The following is a 24,699-nucleotide window of genomic DNA, read 5'->3' as shown; positions in this document are numbered from 1 at the left end:
TGGATTCTATCTGGGTATTTTACAACCAAAGTGATATATTTCCTTTGTTAGAAATATTTCCTTCCATGACAAAAAATAGTGTTTTGGCATGCTGCTACTAAGCCACACATGAAATTCTGTCCCGCATAAACACATCAGAAACGAAACCACTACAGTAACTACACTAGCTAAAAACTGTCTGGAGATTTATCAAATGTCAGCATTACAGATTACAGCACACAATAATAAAAATATAACCACACTTTGAAGAAAATGCAAATGAAATTGCTCATTTCAGGTATATCTGTTTTGTGACAGGTCTGATGAAAAAGATTGCCGTTTTGAATCTAATGAAAAAGAATCTATTTGAAGATATGTGATTCCACGCAAAAGATCGCCATCAAACATCATCTATATGTCCGTATGTGATTAAAATATTTCACTGTCACATCTCAAACACCCCTATCTCTTTATGCAGTCCTGTGAAGACAAGATCATTACCCATGCATAAAGAACATCAGTTTCTCCATTACTGAGGGTGGAGACACTAAGTGAGGTTGGGTGGAGGGAGAGCTTAGCTCCATGTTTCTCCTTGGAAGGACTGGACTGGAGGAGGTAAATCTGAGGATCCGGAGCCATTCCATATCATCACCAGGGATTCCAGCTATTTAAATTTGCACTAGGAAACCATGTATTATTTATGCCATGGCAGATCCCAAGATAGCCCCGGACGAGCTCTAAAACTGCAGGTTCATTGTTCCTTTCAAACGGCATGCACAACAATGAAGATAAAGAATGAATTAACACTGTCATATTTTCTTGCATGCTGCTGAGTTGTAAATTGATCGCTGCTTGATGTGAACTAAAGTATCGTTTAGTTTAATTTCACACAGAGAAATTTACATAGAGCCATAGAAACTGTATTCAGAATTACTCTCGTATTTCATCAGTGATTAATTTATTGATTTATTATAGGCAAGTAACTTTGTGGAAATACATGAGACTGCAAGGTTTTCCTGATATCTGAATGTGCTACCATAATTTAAAAAAAAACATGTCTGATTGTTTGTGATTAATTATAATAAATCATCTGCTCTTTCTTCTGAAAGACTGGAATCATAGTGGGGCCCTACTTCACATTTTTCTTTGAAGTTCGTTTCAGTGAAACTACGTGCATCTTTTATGAGACTTGGGGCCGAACCTTACTTCTGCAAATATACTGTGGGAAAACTGTGGGAGAGTGGAAAGGCCTGCCTCTCATGCATTTTGGTTGTATTTGTTTGACTTGGAAAATGACCACTTTCACATTGCCAGGCCATCTGGTGCCTGTAAACAGGCACAGAAAATCCAAAATATGACTAGACCCCTCTATAATAACGGTCTGTCAAAAGTTTTGCAGAAAGATGCAAAATCTATCGCATATTTTCATATATCTACTACTCTGATGGCCTCGAGGCCCACTGGGAAATATATTCTCATCGCCGTCATATTAACTCTGATTAAATACACAAACCTCTAACTTCCTTAAATGGACTAAACAGTTTGTTCACCAAATGAGGCAAATCTTCACACTTCACCGAAGAAAGACCATAGACATATTCTCTGCATGTTGTCGTCATTTCTTTTCTTATTCTGCACCAATAATTGCTAAGTTATTCACCTGCTTTTATTCCTACACTCAGGAGAGCAGTGCCATGAAGGATCTACACAATTTCATAAATTTACAATGACTTTGTGAACTCTTATTCAATATTTAAACTCTACTGGAAATGTTATTTTTGAGGATATCCAATGGACCTTGATGCAGAATACGTAAACAGCCTGAATGATTTGTAAAAGCTGATTGCATTAAGCGGGGAAAGGGGTGGGGGCTGAAAAGAAAACGAGGTATTGTCAATATTGTACAATGGTTGTATAAAAATGGGCAAATGAACACTGCATTCTTCCTAAATATGCCAAATTCATAAATACATTTCTATAAATCAAGGAATAAGAATAAGAGTGTGGCTCCATCTATTGACGATGACTGTTTAGCATTTCGATGTGTTACATTTTTTACGTTCCGTCTAGAAACCGTGGTGTAAACCGTTGAAAAAGGCGTCATCTCTAACCTCATCCACACTCGAGGAATCAAATTTTACAAATGAGAGTTTCACTTAATTCATTTATGTAGATTTAGAATTGCAAGAGAGCATATTATTTGATAGTATATTTTTGGCCTTCGTCGCAAAATGAATGGCGTGCCTTCTTTAAGGGTTCCCCAATGTCACGCACAACTTTACAGGTAAGTTAGCTCGCTCGCTAACGTTGTGGCCAAGTGACGCCGTCTAATGTTCCAAGAAATATGTTAGAAAGGCTAGTGTACCAGCTTGAAAAGTATAGCCTAATCAATTTACTAAACAGGGTGGATGCATCTTAAATATGTCCAAAGTCTGTTGTAATCGTATTTTATTTTTCATTTCGCTTTTTGTGCATTAACTTAATTTCGTCTATCACCTGTACGCTTTCCTCGCCACACAGAAAATTCTTGGAGACAAAAGGTGTTTTAGACCTGAAGTACTGCATGCAGAAGTATCCAGATGGGACGGTAACCCTGCCATTACAATCTTCCATTCTGCCTCAGCTTGATCTACCTGCTTTGCAGTACGCTATTGCCCCTGACAGTACTTGTGAAATCGTTCACATTCAGGTAGGTACAAACACATGTAAAGGGATATGGTTATTCACAAGTTGCCAGCGCCAAGTTTGATCTGATAAATACAGCCTTGCTAACCATTAATCAAGCCCTTAAAGGAAAATAGACGAGTACTGTGAGAATTCTTCCTGATTTACCATTTACATATTAGGTGCCTCAATTGTCAAAGAAGGCGAGAGCCAAGTCGTGTGTTGACAAACTTGTGGATGCATTGCAAGAGCTGTTGGCCTCCCACGGAGAAAAATGGAGTGAGGAATTAAGGAAAGACATTCCCCAAAAATGGCAACGACATGGTGACTTGATCATGTTTGGAGAGGACTGCTTCAGACAAACAGTCTGGAAGAAAATTGGTAAGTTATTGTCAATTGTAGTGGACAAATCTGTCACAGATATACAGGTTATTATTTTTTTTTACTGACTTTCAGTTATTTAAGCGAACAAAAAAGACGTTGGTTCTGAGGGAACATGCTACGGAGTTGGATCATTAAACACAAAGGGATTTCTAGTAAATACACCCATGTTTAAAAAGCACAAATTATTTGCCAGAGGATTACAGGTGCTTTGCCAGCTGATTTTCAAAGTTCAGCTGATGTTTGTGCTTAAATCCCTAGAGGACTTTACAAAAGATAATTTGAAACCTCCGTAGAACCCCTGTACATCAGTGAATCCAAGTGCCTGATATCTGTGCCTTAAGTAAAACTGATTAAACGCAACGGACACTTTTTTACTCTGTGGATTCTTTTGAACATGTGCATAAATAGTCAAAAGTGACTGTGCTATGTATTAAATATGTTAACTATGGATCTTGATTTGTAGGGCCAGGGCTGTGGCAGGCAGTGGCTCATGGGTTGGGAGTGAAGCGTTTGGCACAGATCAAATGTATCTCTAAAGATGGATATAGGAGCCCTGTTGTAACATTGGTATTAGGGGAGAGCAGTTATGTTACACACACTGATAACCACATCAGGTAAAGCCCACAAACTATTAATCCAGGTGTACAATAATACTGTTGCTCTATAATGGGTGCATTATGTGGCTGACATCAAAAAAGCAAAGAAGAACACTTCATTTTTTTTTTCCAGAAGTATTTTAATGAGTAGTCTCCGTACATTTCATTTCAGGTATGAGTTTGATGTTACCAAGTGCATGTTCTCATTTGGAAACATCACAGAGAAGCTCAGAATAGCCTCGTTTAACTGCAGCGGTGAGACTGTGGTTGATTTGTATGCAGGTAAAATTAACACCTATAAACACCCATACCTTTGGCTGACTCTTCATTTTATGAAATGCAACCTTACATGGCCTGTTAATATTTATGGCATCTATTTCTTCCTGCCAAACTTTAGGAATTGGCTATTTCACCCTTCCGTATTTGGTGCATGCTGGTGCAGCCCATGTGCATGCTTGTGAGTGGAACCCTGATGCTGTTGCAGCTTTGCAAAGGAACCTGCATCTCAATGGAGTGTCAGATCGCTGCACAGTCCACCAAGGAGACAACAGACAAGTGAGGAGCAATGGGACTAAGTTTTTAACTCTTTGTACATGTATAACATATATAGTCTATTATGGGTATGTCGATGCTGTTTGCTAATTGTCTCCTGATTAATATCTTTGGCAGATGCCTAATAACTAGTTTGTATTTTGTGCAGCTCACCTTGCAAGATGTAGCTGATCGGGTCAATCTGGGTCTTATACCTAGCTCTAAGGATGGCTGGCCTGTGGCATGCCAGTTGCTTAGGAAGGACACAGGAGGGGTACTCCACATCCATGAAAATGTCACGTCAGTATCATGCACAGCTGATCAAAAGAATCACTCTGTAACCGAACTGCAGAGAAACACAACACTTGAGTATGAACAGGATGGAGAGAATTTAAATGAATCTACTATGAGTGATATGGATGCTTGGAAAGCCTGGGCTGGGGAAACGGCCAACCGTATTGCTGCTTTGTTGAAAGACATTACAGGGGACCAATGGAGGACCAACATTCAGCATATTGAGCATGTTAAATCATATGCTCCCCATATTAATCACATAGTTCTGGACTTGGAGTGCAGGCCTCTCATTTAAACTGTAAAGATATTCCACTGACTTGTTTTTCTTTCTCAGTCACCTCTACATAAATGAAGTGGAAATAAACAATTGTTTTTGATTTGCAGTGAGAATGGTTTGTCTTTTCAACAAAATTCTGTTAAATACTCACAGTTGTGAAGAAAGAATATCTCCTGAGACCGTAATATTTAGGCCATTGTTATCAGTCACACACCCAAAAATTATGTAACATGTTTCTAATTGATTAGAAATTAATCATAGTTTTTTGTTTGTCCTCAAACAGGTAATTTGTATTCTCTATCAGTAGCACACCTTTAGAGTATTTCGATTTCTGAAAAACATTTAATCAAGAGCATGTTTTTCAAGTATAATAAGACGCCATAGCAACGCCAAAAGCTGCTCATTTTCTCTCCGGAGTCGGGGAGACGCTCTTATCAACATAGAAGACAGGTGGGAATCATTAATCCGTCATTACGCAGACATGGGTTATTTGCATAGTCTTACATATGCGACAAGACGAGAGTGAACATCACTCAACAAAATTCTGCCCTTTTTACGTCATTCTTTAACCTGCATTCATAGTTCGACTCTCGTGCCCGTGCCGTAAAATTCGTGGAGTACCAGCCTCTTTATTTACGAGACATTATAATTTATCCGATCATGATCGCAACATGATATAATGTCCGTATGCTTCGCGTTTTAATGAGACATGAGCGGTCCATTGCACCTGCCTCACAAAAAGACGACTTGTGCTCTCCGGCTTTCCAACTACCAAAAAAAAGTTTGCATATCTTCCGGGACTAGGGCTGTTTGCCTACGCCAAGTGTCAACAGTGCGAGTTCGCAGTAAGGGAGAGACGGTGGGAGAGAGTTCCGCAACCTTTCGGCGAGTGTCCTGCGTAGACTGCGGTTGGATGATTTTTACATTTTAACATGCTGAATTGTTGGCTGTCGTTCTGCTCACTTAATTTGCTGGCAGGGATTCTGTTAGTTTCAAAAGCTTTATCTTAATCGGGTTTGCTTTAAGCTTACTGCGTCTCTCAAGGTAGGTATTTCTGTTTGCTTATTCAGAAATACTCTTCGAATATTATCTGTCGTGAGCTAAGTTTTTGCATATCTCTCAGATTCCTGTCCTTGCGTGGATAATGACTTTAGAACTGAATATGAGCCAGATTTGTGCAGGGCCGACAGTTGTTCCAGTACAGTATATTCAAATGTGATGTTATTCTGGGTGATTGTGCCCACTGATGTTTATTTCAGTTTCGACTGCATGGCACCAGGGTCCTCCGATCCTTGCTGTCCACGTACGTCCAAGCTTAATATATCAGAACTTAGACAGGTCCTTACGTTTCGCTATGGTCTTTTCCTTTATTGAGGGTGGCAAGGGGTAGTTCAGATAAGAAGTACAATAGTGCAATAATGTGCTGCCTACATCCACCATATTACAGTTAATATATCCACCAACATTACAGATAAACATGTCGAGCTGTAGGAGATGGCCCTTTAACTAGACTGCTTGGTATGTTTTAAACATTTTGTGTAGTCTAAAGCTGACCTGGAGTTACTAAGGTGTGTTTCTTGTGTTCTGCACTTTACTGTGACTAAAATTTTGCCTCAGGCATTTAAGCAATGAGGAAAAGTTTGCCACTGAGGGTTTCCCAAGATAGCTTACACCAGTTTTAATCTTAAATTGTCTTTGTAATTTATGGCCTCCTTTACCCATATACTTTCACTCTGCTTTTATCAATGATTTTAAGAAGTTCTGAAAACAATTTAGAAGATCTCGCATGAGCTTGGTAGTAGCAGGTTAAAAAAACCCATTGAAATATGTTAAACCACACAGCTCCACCCTTGACTGTATCTTTAGTGGGTGGAAACTCTGTGACAAGCTGAGATCATGTTTTGGTTTTTTTCCCCTCCTGTTCCTATTCCATCGACCCACTTGGTACAACCCTTTATTCCAGAAATGGCTTGCTTTAGTCAGAAATTCTATGTTGCTATCAATCTTAAATACCCACACTGTCAAATGTGCCAGCAGTAAATCAAGCTGTGGTTTTGCCGCAGTCTGGTTCCCATGCCACTCTGACCCACATGTAGAAAATGTTAAAGCCATGAAATTACATAATTTCTATTTCACCCTAATATTGAAGTATGCGCATGACAGGCTCATGACAACGCACTGTTTACCTGTTTATTTTAGCTTCTCACAACAACCTACTTCTTTTTTAGAAAAATCCTTCTTTTCTTTTTTTTTTTCTTTGAATAGTCCAAACCAGTCTACATTCTATAGCATCAAATATCCCAGTTCAGATACAGCGCAAGAATGTAACTGTGTACCTGTTACCATCTGTTGGATTGTTTCATTTTTTTTCGGCTCTTGATCTGCATGTTGTGTCGAGTGTCTCTGCGTGCCATCAGCATCTCCTTAATTAGCAGACTCCCACAGAGAAGCACGAAGAGCCTCTAGCAGGCTATCAGCAGCCTCCGCCCTGCCTTAAGGCTCATGGGTAGAAAAGGAAAGGTCACTCTGTTGCTTAGTTGATGCTGTCCTTCCTCCAAGTCTCTACCCTTTCTCCAAACAGCAGGGCCTCCACTGTTTGTATAAACAAATGTACACACATAGACATGTAAAGAGGAACAAACATGCATTCCCTCACTGTGGCAGTGTTAGTCAAGCTTGGTGTCTGGATGAGTCTCTTTTATGTTCGGTGGCACACAAAAATATTCCCTCTCCGATTAATGCCTTTGGTATACTGACATAGATGTTGACTTAAGAGGGGATGGAGACAACAGCAAAATGACCTCAAATACAAAACTCATCCTGCTGTTGTCATATTCCATGCTAAACGCAGATATGCAACACTCAAGTTGGTATAAATTGGCTAAATCTTCAATTAAAAGTATTTGTATATATCATTGTGGTCTGATTGTAGGTATCACCCAGCTTTTTATTTGCCCTGAACGGTAGCGTGTGACAGTTAAGTATGGTGGAGACAATAAATCTGTCCTTCCTGACGGAGACAGAGCGGGAGCTGATTCTGGAGGTATTGAAGAGGGATGAGGAGCTCAGGAGAGTTGAGGAGCAGCGTGTGAAGTGAGGATCTTCTCTCCAGTTTAATTATAAAGACCAGTCTGCTGCTAACTGTTGTCATTGGACTAATGCTAATATTCTTCACGAACATTATCAGACCTGAATGAAGAACTGACAAATTACTTATTGCATGTTTGACTCCGCTCTTATTGTCTATTAGATGAGGAATGTTAGGCACAGTATATATTGTTTTATGCTGCTTAGAACTATAAGCTGTATCATAAATTGAAGGTTTAGTTTAAAGTCTATTGCTAGTCAGTTTTTGAAATTTCAATTTCACACCTTAGAGACATGTTTAACCTCAAGTTTGTATTTTATAGGAGGCTAAAGGCAGAGTTTATTGACATCAAGAGAAAGGGAGCAAAGCGCGCTAGTGGACGATACAGTGAGAGGAGTTGTGGACGTTGTCAGGAACCACTCGGCCGCTTAGCTAGCAATGCTAGTCAGTGCCAAGCATGCAAACACCAAGTATGCCGAAACTGTCGCTTTGTCCGTCCCAATGGAAGCTGGGTTTGCAGCGTGTGTGCCAAAGAAGTGTAAGTCCTCCCATTCTCAATTATTTTGTTTAAGCAATGATTTCTACTAAAACACACTCTGTTATATTCAGCCTGTCACGTGTCAAACACGAAGGGAAAGACGCAACTGATGAACCGGGTTTTAAGCCATCTTAACTGGGAGCCCTCGTTGTTTTTGAAGCAGGATAGACTGTTAAAATAAAGTTCCTCTAGTTAATGGAACAGTTAATGTTTAACATGGGCCATGTTTTGTTTTACCAGAGACCTGAAGAAGAGTTCAGGCGACTGGTTCTATGATCAGAAGGTGAACCGTTTCTCCACAGTCCCGGGACACGGGATAGTGAGACAGTCTCTCAAGAGCAGGCCACTCAGTGAGTACAGGAAACCTAGACAGGAAGCCTGTGTGTGGAGAGAAGAACGTGAACTTTCACTGTTGTTTTAGGAAGAGAGGAAAGAGAGAAGCATATCGCTCATGTCCGCTCTAGTGTTTGGCAGTTTATGTTTCTTTCTTGTGTATTTATTGAGTCAAACCCAGCACTACACATAAACTTAACTTAAATAATGCTCATACTAATCGAAACATTTAGATTTTTTTTGTCTTGGACTTATTTTTCGTAACTTCTGCCCCTTTCAATTTGGTTTATCAGCAAAAAAGCGAGAGACTACTGCAGAAACACTCTTGAATAGTGCAGATTTGTACAACAACCAGGCTGTTCCTGTCCCCAAACCGAGACAGAAAGACATGGTGACTGCAAACAAGGGGTGAGTCTTCATATTCCCTGAGAGGACATTGTGACTCAGCCTAGCCACCAGAGACTATAACAGGGTTTCTTTTTTACTAACAGAGCAAAGATGTTCATTAGCAGTGTTTCAACATGCGTGACTACGTAGCAATAAACTGCTTTCTTTATATGAAGTAAACAGACCTGAACCTCTAACATATTCTCCAAAAACAGCTGCCTTAACTCATGACTGCAGAGACGGGGCGTGTGCTGACACTAATGACACCTGACAATGAGAGAAATTACAGATTAAGTTGTCTATGGGGTTTTTCTTTTCTGTTCTGCTAGTTCTCAGGAGGCCTCCGACCACGGTGAGGTGCGTGAGCAGCAGCGCAGTGACACGGACTCTGTGGAGAAAGGCAGCCTCAGCAGCTACCAGACAGAGTCCTCCCGCAGCACGCCTCAACTGCCACAGTAAGAGCTCAATAACACAGAGCCTTTGGGTACTTCCAGTGCATAATGGAGAAGACATTTCTAAAGGCACTAACATCTTGATGGCGTTTTGGAGGATATTTTGATTTCAGAAATATTATGTTGTGCCTGATGAAGAACTTCTTAACTTCCTGAATGACATCACTATCCTTCCCATATCCTGAATGGTCGCCCTCCTCTGCTCTTTTGTTTGTCTATTAGGAAGACCTCAGTAATGCCCCGTTCCAGTCCAGCAGGTTCTTCCGTTTCCAGTGTGACTGCTTCCGCCAAAACCCACAGTCCCCAAAGTTCCATCTCTGGTACAGAGACTGTGAGCATCCATCCATCTGAATATCCATCCACATATGTACCATTCATTCAGACATCTGTTATCCCTCATATATATCCACAATGACATGCAGCTCTGCATTATGTCCTGTTTTCTGTCCCTGAAGGCCAGTTTAACTCACCACATGAATGCCTATGCAATTCCCGAGAGTATGCACGATGTTGATTGTTTATTTAAGAAGAGTGTTCGAAGAGTGCACAAAATATCAGGTACCATTTGGCCTTCCTGTTTCTCTACATATTCTTGTTCAAAGATCTCAGCCAAGTGATTGTATATGGATTGACACTGTGTGTGTATGTGTGTGTGTGTATATGTATATATATATGTATACCTAATCATGAATTATGTCATTGGTTATTCACACTCAGATATGAACAGACCAACCTCCACCTTGGACCTGCGTGGAGATAGTACAAGGGATACAGTGGGTTCCATGGGAGACAGAAGCAAGTCAGTTCCAGGGCTCAATGTACAAGTGAGTGCATCTCTAACAAAGCCTCTAGACTTAAAATTTTTTATTTAGCTTATCTTGAAATTGCATGTTTGGGTTTGGCTTTTGTTCATGAGCATGCCATCGTGTCGTTGTGCTTTCTTTTGGTGTCAGGATGATAACGAAGAAGGGGAAGAAGAAGAGGAGGACATTGATGACTTGGTGAACATTCACAGAAAAACTGTGGCTGGAAACACTGGGAGTCTACATAGCTCCTCTGTAAGCTTTTACACTGTTCTTGTTTTGTTTTTTTTAGTTAAATACAGGTGATTTGATGTGCCCTTAGAAACACTGAAACTTGTTTTGCCAAGCAGCCTACATTTAAAAATAGTCACCTCACCAGTGTGCCTCTGAGTTTGACAACACAACTTAATGTAACTTCACGCTTCATTCCTTTCCAGACAGACCAAGTCGTTGAATTTACATTTGACAGAAATTTGGACTTTTGTGAATCCAGAGTGTTGGCATCAACTGAAACAAATCTTTGGACATTGTTTGTCTGTTATCTGTAGATTTCATCTCATGCTGTTTGGTCTTTTCTATCTTTCAGAGCACTCTGGGCAGTATGATGAGTATTTACAGTGAGGCTGGAGATTATGACACTGTGGACGTGAGCGGTGACATAACATTCTCCGTCAGTTACGATGAGAAGTCTCACACGCTGTGTATTCACGTCAAAGGGTGTCGCGAGCTCGCGTATGCTGATCCAGTGAAAAAGAAATGCAACCCGTGAGTGTGTTCCCTAGCCAAATATACTCCAGTGAGCAGTGGGATTATATTTCAGCGGTTACTTAGAAACAGTGAAAATTAGTGACCGGATTCAGCACCATTAATATGGAAAGTGGAAACTGATGGCAACACTGCTGTGTCATCTGTGATGGCCGTTACTGTCAATTAATATCTTTTTCTTCATGTTAGCTAGTGTTTGCCTGTCTTGTCAGCTGCTTGTCTTGTACTACCATTCTGCAGGTATGTCAAGAGCTACCTTCTCCCAGACAAGTCTCGTCAAAGCAAGAAGAAAACCTCCATAAAGCATAACACTAACAACCCCACCTACAATGAGAGCTTGAAGGTAGTGAACAAACAATAACCATTGCCTTGAGTGCTTTGAAATGAGATGGGAAGAGCATAGATGAACATCTGGAGTCAACTGTAATTCATATTAAAGATAACTTGACCTCCTGATGAGGAGGCATTAAAGGAGTCCATGCATCTACGTCTGACGTATTGATTTAATATTGACTTTGAAGATAAGTGCTTTGTTGTTGGCAGGCATCATGGACAGGCAAATATTGATTTTTATGGAAGTTACTTTTCTTAATTTACAGGGCAAACATTTTGTACATTGTGTAAATCCAAAGGCCACAAGTAGTGACATGAGTGTTCTCACAGAAATAAATGACTAAGAACACATTTCCTCACCGTAACACATTGTTCTGCTCATTTCTGTTTGTTGACTAGGGACAGATAAATACTCCTCCCTCTTTTTTTTTCCAGTATTCCATTCATCGTTCCCAACTGCTCACACGCTCGCTCCAGCTCTCTGTCTGGCATAATGACCGTTTTGGTCGCAATGCATTTCTAGGAGAGGTGGAGTTACCGCTGGACTGCTACAACATTGATTTAGCACACGAAGAGACAGTAGCCCTCAGAGGAAAGGTAACACGTGTGTGTGTGTGTGTGTGTGTGTGTGTGTGTGTGTGCGCGCCGGTGTGTGTATGTACATTCATAGTCTCATAGTACATGTGTGAACCTCATTCTGGGCCTTACCAGTGACTGTTGTATGACATGCTTGGAAACAATGGCAGTCATATCTTTATCTACTTCTCTCATCTTTGAGAGGAAATTGCAACCTGTTCTCTGCCTGATCACATTTCCGCTCATTTAAATCACGGTAATGAGGTTAGTTTCTCTGAGTCATGACACTGTGCTCCGTTTTACCCTTTACACTGCTTTTGTCTCCCCATTTTCCCATACAGACTTCCCACTCACCTCCATCTGTGTTCGCTCAGTACAAAGGAGAGTTGGTGATCTCTTTGAAGTATGTTACAGCTAAACAGACAAGCACAGAGAAGTCAAAAGGTATGTGTGTTGTAATGAATAATCAAGCACGCTTATCGGTTGCACCCCTGATGAAGTCATTAAGAGCTTTTTTTTTTTTTTTTTTTACGTCCCACTACAGGCAAGAAATCATCCAAATCCGAAGATGGCGCGGAGCTGCACGTCTTGATTAAAGAGGCCAGGAATTTATCAGCCATGAAATCAGGCGGAACATCTGATTCCTTTGTGAAAGGGTTGGCAAAACAAGTCTCATTTTGAATTAGATTTCATGACTTTTTTTTTTTTTTTAGGCAAACATATTTACGACTGGGTGTCTCCCATTTCTTGTGCTCTCTGGTATATTGATCCAGGTATCTGCTGCCAGCCAAGAACAGCAAGACAGCGAAAAGGAAGACTCCAGTGGTTAAGAAAACACTGAACCCACAGTACAACCACACATTTGTCTACAAAGATCTGACTCTGGAACAGCTGAAGAGCATGTGTCTGGAGCTCACTGTCTGGGACAAAGAAGCCATGTCCAGCAATGACTTCCTGGGAGGCGTGCGTCTGAGCTCAGGAGCAGGTGAGTACAGACAGGGTTTTAATGGGCTCATATTCGTCCAATCAGGAAAGAAGACATAAGGGGGAAATGCCAAGCCAAACAAATGCAGATGAAAATATTTGAAGAATGCAGCTATGCTTTTCAAAACTGGGTTTATCTGCTGCACAGCAAAAACAATGTAAATTTGATGAAGCGTGCCTTTGAGCAATAAAAAAATGGCAAGTGGCATGTACATCAAAATTTGATTAGTTTGATTTGAAAATTTGATGTGACATAATTCGTATATTTAACATATTTCATTGGAGAATTTGTCTTCTTACTGACCTCACAAAAGTTAAATCTTCTGTTTTGCTGTAGTGTCTGATCAGTTATGCAGTTTGTTTCGATGCAGTTTGCTGAAAATGTTTCCCTATAGCTGTCTCTCCATGAGACTGTCCTCTTAGAAGTATTTAACTGGCTCAATATGTGTGTAGTGTGCAGTTTCAAAGCTTTCACTGTAATGTTGTGCATTAATTTGTCATCTCAAGGACAGTTCGGGCTGAGGAGTGTCAACAGTCATGTTCTTTTAGCTCTTAACATTCTTAACATTGTCTGTTTAACATGTAAAGACGTTCTTCTTGTAAACATGTCCCTCAAGGACAGCTACACTTGAATATTAGTTTAATCTTGCATAAGGGTGTAGCTTCCTTTCAGTTTTTCTCTGTGGACTGTCGTCATTGAATGAGGATTTTTCTGCAGGGACAATCAAATCTGGCAAAGAGGAGTGGGTTACAGATTCCACAGGGGAGGAAGTCTCTCTCTGGCAAAAGATGATGCAATACCCTGACTCATGGGCAGAGGGCACTCTTCCACTACGCTCCTCCATGGGCAAGGCCAAGTAAGGACACTGGCGATGCCAAAATGAACTTCAGGCCGTGAGAAACTAGTTTATTCTTAAAATGGCTCAAAAGAGTTCCCTTATGACTATCCAAATAAACATTTGAACATAGCAACATTATACAACATTGGTGTATTTTAGTAGTACACAGTTTATTTATAGAGGACATATGCACAATCCCATGAACAGACCTATCCAAGGTTATTGATATTCCATTATTTTAGAATATTAATGCATTTTGTTTAATGCAAAATTTTTGTTAAATGCACAAGAGAGAGGAGCTGGTGTTTCAGAATGCATTGCAAAACACTGCAAATTTTGTTACATTTCGGGCCATACAAGTTTGTGGTTTTAAAATATTCAATTTTAGCTGTGCATTCGTTTGCAGTTATCCTACTGTCTCCCTCAATGCTGGTCTCACACTTCTGAAAAGTGATCAATATTGTACCTAAAATTAAAGCATGCTGGCACTTTTTTACATTATGGAAATATCAAATTATTCTGCTCTTAATAAATATTAAATTAAATCGAAACATTCCAGCTGTCATTGCTGTGCACTAGATCAGTATTTCACAACATTTTTTTTCACCCATAGCGCACTGAAAAACTAAAAACTAAAAATCTCCAGGCGTACCGCTTCCTCATCCTGTGACCACAATTAAAACAACTCTTACACATTCAACTCCACAATAAAGATTTAAATGACAATTTTTGATATTGTTATTGAGTAGCAATTATTTGCTATTTCAAAATACTTTAAAATGTTTTCGTTACACACCTGATTTTTTCCCTAACGACACATCAGCGAACAACAGCAAAGCCTGCTGAAGGTGCCGCTGCATATCTGTCTTCCATCCGCTTGTTTCGGCTTACCATAAGAGTATGAAATTACGCATGTTAACATCAACAACTGACTTAAGTAATCTTGTTCACATAAGCACTATGAGGCTTTAAAACCATCTGAGTCACTACAAGCTCTGTTTGTAGAATACATCTGGAGAAAGACAGAATGTCCTCACTGCTTCTTCTAGCTGGGATACCTGTTTTTCTTTTTATCTCTACAAAATAAAGCTTTACTCCCTGAACAACCGTCTCTTTGTTAAATACAGGTGAGATGAATGTGGCAAGACTCATTCACAGAAATCTCTGTTCTCCTCCAACCTCTCTCGTTCCTCTTCAGTGAGTAGGTAATCCTCTATGTAGGCATAGAGTTCATCTGAGGTGGTGGGGTTGATGAAACGTTCCCGATCAACTCCGTGTTCATCCACCAGCACCATGGTGAAATATGCCCTGGAGATTCTAAAAGCTTGCCTGTTTTCACAGGCACACATACAGAGAGAGAGAGAATGGAACTCTAGACATTGTACCGTATGAGGTAGTTGTAAATGTCTTTGTATCCACGATAATAATTTCGTAATGAATAAATTAAGGTCTTTTTTTTCTGTACAGTCTACAGGAATGAATATTATCCAGTGCGTGGTTAGGGATTGTCAGAGATATTACTTTTATTAGGAGTAATTTAATAATGTTGGTTAGATCCAGCTACAGACAGATCAGTGTTTCTTACCTGAGATCCTCAATGACCTCAAAGTCCAGGTGACTGCCTTTAATACGGCCCACCTCACGGGGTGGACTACCCAACAACTCGATCACTGTCACGTGTCTCAGGTCCAGACCGCATTCAGCCCTCTTTGAGTCAATATCGACAGCAGTAACAATATGAGAATTAATGGAAGATTCTAGAGGACATCGCCTGTCTGTACACGTGTTCTTCCAGGCAAATGTAAACCATTCAACGGCTCAGTCAGGTGTCCGCGGCTCACCTGTAGCATGATATTCTGTAACTTGTAGTACTGATTAGCAACGTGTGGAGTCGACACAATGAGAAGCCTCCTCTTTTCGTAGAACTGGTCGAGAAGAGCAGCGGCCGTCCTCACATCTGTTTTGAACTGCATCACTACACAATCACACACACACGCTAATCAAACCAAGATGAGAGACAACATACCCACCCATCGTCCTGCAGCTCTCTCAGCTCACTAGACAAATTTGAAATGTTGTACATGACTACAGAATACATCTCTTAAGTGCATCAAAAACGTATACGTGATCACGCACCACGGCATGCACCCAAAATTCCAATTTTCAGAATAATTGTCCAACAGCACTAAAGAAATGAGATATTAACATATTCTCAAACTGGAGAGAGTACACCTACATTGCTTGTGGTTGATACTCACAGAGGCATTCAGCTGCTTTGTCAGACCAGCTGCGGTTGAACTGACAAACACGTGTTGATGTGCCTCTCTTTTCATAACCTGCCTCGCAGTGGTACTCGCACACAGCCCCGTAATTATTCCCATCAGATGAGCAGCTGAGGTAGCCGTGGAGAGGAGGCTTCAGTGCAGGACACCGTTTTACTGGTGGGGAGTGAACATTACCACTCTCTGAATTAGTAATACAAAGTCTAGAGTTGCCTGCTGTCCAGTAAAAGTAGAACAGCAAATTATTTTATTAATTTATTAAATAAGTATAATGTCTATATTGTGTCCTCTGTGGTGTAAAAGGAAATGTAGTAGTAGTAGTAGATAAAATCCTTTGTGAAATATTTTATATAGTGAATATTTTATATATAGTGAATATTTTTTATATAATGGCAGTAAAACACCATAAAATCTAAAGAGGTACATTCTTACCCTCCACCCGCACTATGAATTTGCAGGCTGCTCTGTTCTTGGCCTGATCGTATACTTTGTAACGGATCACATGTATCCCCGCAGTGAAGTCTGAACCGGGCTCTGGTCCATTTCTGAAAATCCTTCAAAAGAACACAAAGAGTGGTCTGTGGAGCCCTGCCATGAAAAGGCACAGGATGGAAGGGACTTTAATAGTAAGGCAGAAAATATACTCCAGTGTTTTGTCAGCAGTATCCTTGACAAGAGGGCGGTCCCATGACACCCGGGCAGTTAGTTTACCAGGTTCAGCAACCTTCACTCTAGATAAAGGACATTTCAATTTTGGAGGCTCATGATCTGGAACAGAACACATTTGAAAGCACAGTAAGATGAAGTTTATCTTTTTTCCACTCTTTGCTCTGGAAATAAATTACTGTTAATCTACATTTCCTCTATGGGAGTGACCTTGTTTCATCACTGGCTTAATAAACAAGATACAGAATTTTGCAAAGCTTTTGTAGATTTGGGGAAAAAAATGTCCTCTGACTGTTTTGGGTTGAAGCCCAAAGGCAGGGTTCAAATGGGGCAATTGCCCTACGGGGCAAAAATAAAATAAATGAGAATCAGAACCCTATGAAATGTTAAACACTGTAGATGAAAAGCTTATGAAGGAAAAAAGACAGGTTACAGACCTCAACTTCAAGTTGTTTTTTTCTGTTGTAATTATTCATCTACTAATGATATAGGTCTGTACAATCAAATGCAGCTGCACCATTTTCCTACAGTGCATTCCATTGACATTTATTAGTGCAACATGGCAACTCATGGAGATGGCAAAGTTGGAATAATAATGAACTGAATATGTAATTATTAATTCATTTACTAGTGCAGTTTATGAATAATTACATGTCGTATGAATTTCATATACACTTGATATAAAACAGAAAAGAAGTAATTGCTGTTGATTCATCCTCTGGAGTCTCTGTGGCACTTAAACTACATCAAAACGAGACCATCAGACATCATTACTTTGATCTTAAGAGTGAATTTGCTGGCATTTGTGGCTGCTTAAATGTAATATGTTTAGAGCTGTACCTGCACATGTCGGCTCTATCCCACTCCACTTCCCTGCATCCTGGCAAACACGGTAGCGATCTCCCTCCAGCTGGTAACCTGGAGCACAGGTGTAGTCGCACCTGGAGTCTGCCACAAAGCCATGAGTGCAACTGTACGCACCATGCATGATAAGAGGCAGTACATGACAGCGAATCTCTAATGGGTACAAAGAGAACATAAATGAAAATAAGAGCTATAAAAAAATAGCACATTTGAATATTTTTTTTTGTGTGGTCTGTTATAGAATGTCATCTTCATGTGTTTTGCTGCACTCACGCATGCAGCTTCATCATTACGTCATCAGTAGTTGTGGTACCACTCACTTCGGCAGTGACTGGCACCAGACCAGCGTCGGTTGGGCATACACTGCACAGATGATCTGCCCAACAGTCTGTAACCACGGTCACAGGACAGCAAACAGCGTGTACCAAGAGTGCTAGTATAGCCTCCACCTCGAGGAGAGGAACATGCCACTTCTCCGTTGGGCAAACTCAGAGTCCGACACCAGCGGGGATCTGTCACCAAACGTAACATTTTAAGATCTCATCCAGGAACAATAATATTCCAAATATATCTTTCATATATCATGCATCTCATTTTATGATATATCCTACATATAAACTCTATGATTGGTAAATTTTGTTTCATGGGGCCACATACAAGTTTCAAGTTTTATTGTCATTTACTAGATAACAATGTGGACATCATTATCAGTAATGAAATTCTTGGGCTCGGGGCCAGCTCAACTTGCAAAAAGTAGCAGGTAAATAATAATAATGAAAGAACAATAAAAGGTAAATATAAAATATAAAGGTAGTATAAGGAGATATATAAAGGAATATACATACATGTGCAATAAATAGAAATGTACAGACATGTAGAAATATAAAAATATAAGATAGATATAAGAGTTAAGGAGTAGTTACTACATAAAAATACCTCAGAATCAGAATCTACTTTATTGCCAAGTAGTTTGCCCCTACAAGGAATTTTTTTTTTTTTTTTTGGTATGATGGCACTCCACACAACAAAACATTAAAGTGCAGTAGTAATACAAGCATCAAATACTGTAAACAGACAAGGATAAAAAAAAAAACAGTGCAGAAGCTGTGCAATGTGCATTAATACTAAGAAGCTGTAATGCAATAAATTAGGGGAGGTAGAAAGAAAAAAAAAATATATATATATATATATATATATATATATGTTAAGGCAGAGTGTCCGTCAGCGGAGGTCAGGGGGCTTGTTGATGAGTTCAACTGCTGAGGGGAAGAAGCTGTTTTTGTAGCCTGTACTTTTGGTCTTGATAGACCTCAGTTGCTTGCCGGAGGGTAGTGTTTTGAAAAGTCCATATCCGGGATGGGAGGGGCCGGTCACAATCTCTCCTGCCCGCCTCAGGGTCCTGGAGGCATGCAGATCCTTAAGGATTGGCAGATTGCAGCCAATCACCTTCTCTGCAGAGCAGATGATGCACTGCAGTCTGCCCATGTCCTTGGCAGTGGCAGCAGCGTATCAGACAGTGATGGAGCAGGTGAGGATGGATTCAGTGATGGAAGTGTAGAAGTACAACATCATTGTCCTTGGCAGGCTGAACGTCTTCAGCTGCTGTGGGAAGGACATCCTCTGTTGGACTTTTTTGATCAGCTCCCACTTGAGGTCCTTGGAGATGATGATGCCCAGGAAGCGGAAAGACTTTACTGTGTTGACCTGGGAGTCATGCAGAGTCATAGGGTGGGGGGTAGAGCTGAATTGCACCTGAAATCCACTACCATCTCCACTGTCTTTAGAGCGTTGAGGTCTAGATTGTTCTGGCTACACCAAGTCACCAGATGATCAATTTCTTACTTGTAGCTGGACTCATCCCCACCAGAGATGAGTCCAATGAGGGTGGCGTCATCCGCAAACTTCAGGAGCTTGACGGAATCGTGACTAGAGGTGCAGCCGTTAGTATACAGGGAGGAGAGCAGGGGGGACAGGATGCAGCCCTGAGGGGAACCGATGCTCATGATCCGAGGGTTGGAGACATGCTTCTCCAGCTTTACATACTGCTTCCGGTTAGACAGAAAGTCAGTGATCCACCTGCAGGTGGAGTTCGGCACGTCCAGCTGGGAGAGCTTGTCCTGGAGCAGAGCAGGGACAATTGTATTGAATGCAGAGCTAAAGTCCACAAACAGGACCCTGGCGAATGATCCAGGAGAATCCAGGTGCCGAAGGATGAACTGAAGGGCCATGTTAGCGGCATCTTCTGCAGACCTGTTGACTCTGTAGGTGAACTGCATTGGGTCCAGGAGAGGGCCAGCGGTAGATTTGAGACGGGACAGCACAAGGCGCTCAAATGATTTCATTACTACAGAGGTCTTTCGAAGTGAGTGGTAGAAGTACAAATCAGATTTAGAATTCATGATTGAAAAAGTCACTAAGTGTAGAGGGAATAAGAAAAATAGTGGAAACACCAGATAAAAAAACTGAATCTGAATGCTGACAGCAGAAACAGCAGAATGTAAATGAAGGGAATAGACAATCACTATTTAAGCTGTTAAACTGTTAAAGCAGACTCAAAAGAACATCTGCTAAAAAAAAAAAAAAACACAAAAGAAAAAAACTCAAAAATCACCAGAGTTTAATCTACACCCCTTTTGACCTAGTCTTAACAAGACTGTACATTGTGAGCTTCAAAAGATTATGTTTACAGAATGAGTGTCTTTTGGAAACCCCTTGTGACTGTGGCCAGTGTACAAAAACACATAGCTTGTGTAATTTGCACAAAATCCCCTGAGCAGAGGGGAAAAAGACATTTTTTTTGGTCTTTTTCCTACATCTGAATCTGGTTTATGTTTGGAGACTTACAACCCAAATGGATTGGATGAATTGAATTTCGTGACTCATCAAGTCACCAGGTCAAACAGCCTTGATGACCTCCCCGGTCAACAAATCTAAACATCACTGAACCTTTATCAGAATCACTGGAGCATAGACAGTAGAGCAGATTTCCACTTCCTTCATCCCTCAAAGACCTGAAGGCTTTTGTTCTTAAATAATCAGGCACTATCTCACTAGACTTGAAAGATAAATGTTCTAAGAGGCATTTAGCGGGTTATAGAGACAAAGGATAGCAAATCCTCACATCAGTTACCAGACATTTATAGATACTTTGGTGTTTACAGTATTTTATCCACCCCTGTCTATGTCTTACTCCCACAATATTAGTTATTTCATTGTAAATAACTGCAAACATTTTTATAAGTATTTGTTATCTGTTTTGACTTACTTTTGTAGTCCATTTGTGGTGCAGAGTAGGTCTCTTCCTCGTACACATCTTGAACCTCATTATAACTGCCATGGTCCACATTCTCAGAGCCTGAAAATAAGAACATTTACCACTGTGAATTCTTTGTAGACTTAGAGGACGTTTGTATGATAAATTGTTGTGTAGAAGACTGCTTTTCTCTCTTTTTCTTACATAAACCTTGTACCTTGTTCTGGTTTAGACTGCATTCTATTACGGGATTTTTCCACTGAAAATGTGATTAGACTCCCGTGAAGAGTGAAGTATTGCATAAACAGAGACTGCCTCTTTTCTTTTTCCAGCATAGAGAAACACAAAACAGTCAAGGAGACATTGGGTTCTTTGAAAAGATTTCTGTTTGTTGGCTATGTTATGGGCTCTCCATTTTCTGGATTAGATATAGTATTGTACACCTGAATTCAAGATTAAGACACTCTGAGGACCATAATGGCTCCCTAAGGCATGGATACTATTTCCTGTTCATGCAATCTGTTCAGATGTTCATGGAAAGGACAGTTGTCTTTAGGGAAGCCATATTTTCATTTATAAAACCAGGAGATTATTCTCCCACATACTGGTCAACTAAGTTCCTTTTTCACTGAATCATCAACACCCTGTGACTTCAAACTTCAAGGGAAAAAAAATCCCCCTCTTTTAGTTTCCATTGCAGACAGTCTCCATCGTCATTCTTTCCAAGCAAGTGTGGTCTATGCTCTTTAATATACATAAAACTCCTTAGTGTTTTCTCAGTACTTTCATACCACATAGCTAAGAAAAGGGGCTTTCATTTTCACCAGCATTCAAGTCTTAAAGTAAACGCATCAAATCAAAGTTAAAATGTGAACAGCTGACACAGCCTAAGCAAACACATGCAAAAGTGTAACAAAGTGCAGTAACCTCTGAGGAGTATTCTCTTATTATATAACTTGGAAACTTGCCATTCAGTACCAGTCAAAAGTACTTGAATGGGAAAGTGTGTCCAAACTTCTGACTGGTACTGTATATATTCAGTACGTCTCACTTTTGCATACTGTTCAGCAGCAGTACAGATTAAAAAAAAATATGATTTTATTTGTGTTTTGTTTACATTGAATAAATATATGAAACTGTGGATTTATTTCCCTCTAGGCCTCAACTGTAATGCATACCAGAATATATTACAACAATCTGTTCCCAAATGCTAAGAAGAGCCTGCCAGATTTTTCACAAGACTGACATAAACATGAACCAGAGTTAATGTATTCAGACACCTTTAGCACACGTGGAAAAAGGAACATGTCTGAGCAAAAGAAGGAGATTAAAGAATGAGCAAAGAGACTCTCCCGAATTCAAACAGAATGTGAAATCTCCCATATTCAAACAGAATGTGAGCAATCTTCAACTTCAGCAGGCTACTATGTTGCCAACAAAGATACATAAACTCCCGTTGTAAACATCCATACAGACACCATAAAAAGTCATAGCCAACATCACATCTCAGACACCCTGAGTGCCAGTTTTCCACTGTCTCCAAGGCAACCCCTGAAACTGACCATCCAGTTGCAAACAATGCAGTTTGTTCAATGACTAAGTACCTGTAAAATGCCCAGACTCTGACATAACTCAGCCTCTCTAATGTGGGTCAGCCTGACTGATTACTTTACCTGGAAAACATACTCTTGCTTATGCCACTTTTCCATGACAGCAGATCCAAATGGATGAATAAGTGTTTCAGTGTCCAAGTAAACTATTTCTACATTTGTTACACATTTTTGAATATTTGTGTGTGTGTGGGGGGGGGGGGTTGCCTTTTTAATGTTCAGTGGAGGTTATGAATGCGTGACTACGCTGCTTCTACCATTTTATACTTCTCAATCAATTGGACACATAATCATGCAAAGCTAGTTTGACCGATAGGCAGGTCAAACTAGCCTGGCCTAAAGGTTTCACTTGACTTTGCAATTCTGTTTTTCACTCTAAGGTAACACAGTGTAACGGGCTTTGAGGTGCCCTAACACACCATCTGTACAGAGGTCAAATTAGGGCTCTCCTACAGCTGGTGCACTAAACCTCAGTAATTTGACACTGATAAGAGTTGTGGGGCTGAAATTACAAAGGGTTGAGATTTGGATGACGTGATGACATGGTGAACAGAGTAAAGGGTTTCAAGCAGAAAATACAGGTGCTGTCAGATAGATCCCATCATCAAAGTTTAATGGGCTAAATGTTTTATAAGAGCAATGTTATATGCTTTTTTTTTTTTTTTAAATACATATTTTCTGCAGGGGGACCCTTGCCCCCCAATAAGTTTGCAAGAGATTCTCTGTTTTTAAACCTGAGAATTGTGATGATTCAGGAGAGACATGAAGCAGGATATTATATGCTCATCATTCAACTAAGGTAAGGTCACTGTATTTCCTGTCATAAGCATGTAAACCCAGTTACATACATATTAAACTTAATTCCTTTTGGGACTGCCATTTCCCGGATTCTTTTGGCTAAAATGAAGCCAAAACAAAGTTAGATGGCTCTGAGGGTGTACGTAACACAAGAACTAGACAAACATTTTGAGACAGCGCAGAGCAAAGTATATAGGGTTCTGATCGATGGAAGCGAACAGATGTTGTCACATACTTCATACACGTATACAAAGCTTCATTCACAAAAGAAAACTGAGAATCTCGATTATAATGTCCCAATGTGCCTAGAATAAAAACGAACAACAGTCCAGGTGGACGAAGAGGTGAATACATTTTCTTCCCATACTTTCTTTTATTGTAAATAAATATCAGACATAGATAAGGGACACGGTGCATTCTCTTCTGGCTTTCAGTGAGTTCTCATAAATTCTGTCGTGATGATTTGACACCAATCTAAGGACGGCTGTTTCTAATAAGCATCTTATTACTGCGGTGGTGGAGGCATTTCCTGGTTGCCTTGAATTCATAAGCAACCACAATAATGCTCCCGTTGTCTGCCATATCCAACATAATGCATGAATCCTCAAATGACGCTTCACGATCTTTTTAAAGGTATCAGGGTGTAAACCTCAAGGTTTGGCAACGTATCGATATGGGTTAATTAAACAGAAAATGGGTTGTCTTAACACGAACAGAGCAGAAAAAAGGTCGCCACATAAATGACAAACTACAGGAAAAAAGTTTTTAAGTTACCTCCATAATTGAGTCCCAATGCTGAGTGTATGAAAACCGAATTAAAGAGCAGAAGAGCGAAGAACTGTGGTTTTGTATCACATCGTAGGAGCGGGCCGATCCTAATGCATCGTGTACTCGTCATTATCGGGCGGAGAGGCAACGCACGGTTACTTGTACTGTTTTAAACTCTAATAAGCGCGAGCTGCGGGTGAAGTCGTGACGTCCGGACGATTTCCTCGAGAGTCATCCGAGATCCACTCTCGTCACGTTAATCCAACTTTCGGCGCAGAACTTTTCCACTTATTGAGAACACTTCATTGGATTGCCGCTAGGGTGGTTGTTGGTGTTGATGCTGCTGTTTTTACAAGCGTTCAGACATTTAATTATGCCTACTAAACTTTGCGATTCGACTTCTCGTTTCAGTACTGAAAGTAAGCGTACAGAGTTAAGTGATGTAGGACGTTCACCTTTAAGGCTATTAAAACAATACTATTTCAGTCGACAGTTTGTCTTTAATGTGACGCCAAATGCAAAACGACGAAATATGACATTTAAAATATAAAATATATGAAATGTTCAATATTAACTCTCAAATTAAGGGACTGATAACACAGCCTGCTTACACTGTTTGTGGGATTTTAGAAAGG

The 24,699-nt window shown here is 40.2% G+C and overlaps 3 protein-coding genes across 3 annotated transcripts; 2 read left to right on the top strand and 1 right to left on the bottom strand.

Annotated features, from left to right (window-relative positions):
* The first annotated feature begins 2,190 nt into the window (after nt 1-2,190).
* tyw2 (tRNA wybutosine-synthesizing protein 2) lies at nt 2,191-4,752 on the top strand. Its single transcript, XM_030766697.1, has 7 exons — nt 2,191-2,263; nt 2,500-2,668; nt 2,826-3,024; nt 3,491-3,641; nt 3,796-3,905; nt 4,021-4,178; nt 4,324-4,752. The coding sequence occupies exons 1-7, from the start codon at nt 2,211-2,213 to the stop codon at nt 4,741-4,743; spliced, it is 1,260 nt and encodes a 419-aa protein (XP_030622557.1). The 5' UTR covers nt 2,191-2,210; the 3' UTR covers nt 4,744-4,752.
* Nucleotides 4,753-5,704: 952 nt separating this feature from the next.
* On the top strand, nt 5,705-13,991 carry sytl4 (synaptotagmin-like 4). Its single transcript, XM_030764881.1, has 17 exons — nt 5,705-5,769; nt 7,658-7,818; nt 8,136-8,351; nt 8,592-8,701; nt 8,978-9,092; nt 9,401-9,526; nt 9,746-9,854; nt 9,979-10,081; nt 10,241-10,347; nt 10,477-10,581; nt 10,913-11,091; nt 11,332-11,434; nt 11,860-12,021; nt 12,342-12,444; nt 12,545-12,656; nt 12,774-12,985; nt 13,703-13,991. Exons 2-17 carry the CDS (start codon nt 7,709-7,711, stop codon nt 13,843-13,845), a joined length of 2,115 nt encoding a protein of 704 aa, XP_030620741.1. The 5' UTR covers nt 5,705-5,769; nt 7,658-7,708; the 3' UTR covers nt 13,846-13,991.
* Nucleotides 13,973-24,480, bottom strand: srpx2 (sushi-repeat containing protein X-linked 2). The gene is made up of 10 exons (XM_030764882.1): nt 24,071-24,480; nt 20,901-20,990; nt 17,956-18,147; nt 17,612-17,788; nt 16,750-16,873; nt 16,538-16,659; nt 16,082-16,261; nt 15,665-15,798; nt 15,409-15,530; nt 13,973-15,152 (listed from the first exon to the last, which is right to left on the bottom strand). Exons 1-10 carry the CDS (start codon nt 24,192-24,194, stop codon nt 14,972-14,974), a joined length of 1,446 nt encoding a protein of 481 aa, XP_030620742.1. The 5' UTR covers nt 24,195-24,480; the 3' UTR covers nt 13,973-14,971.
* Nucleotides 24,481-24,699: the final 219 nt, after the last annotated feature.

Source organism: Chanos chanos, chromosome 2, assembly GCF_902362185.1.
Source record: "Chanos chanos chromosome 2, fChaCha1.1, whole genome shotgun sequence".
NCBI classification, from domain to species: domain Eukaryota; kingdom Metazoa; phylum Chordata; class Actinopteri; order Gonorynchiformes; family Chanidae; genus Chanos; species Chanos chanos.
The sequence above is the reverse complement of the archived record's forward strand: the minus strand, read 5'-3'. Positions and strand labels throughout refer to the sequence as shown.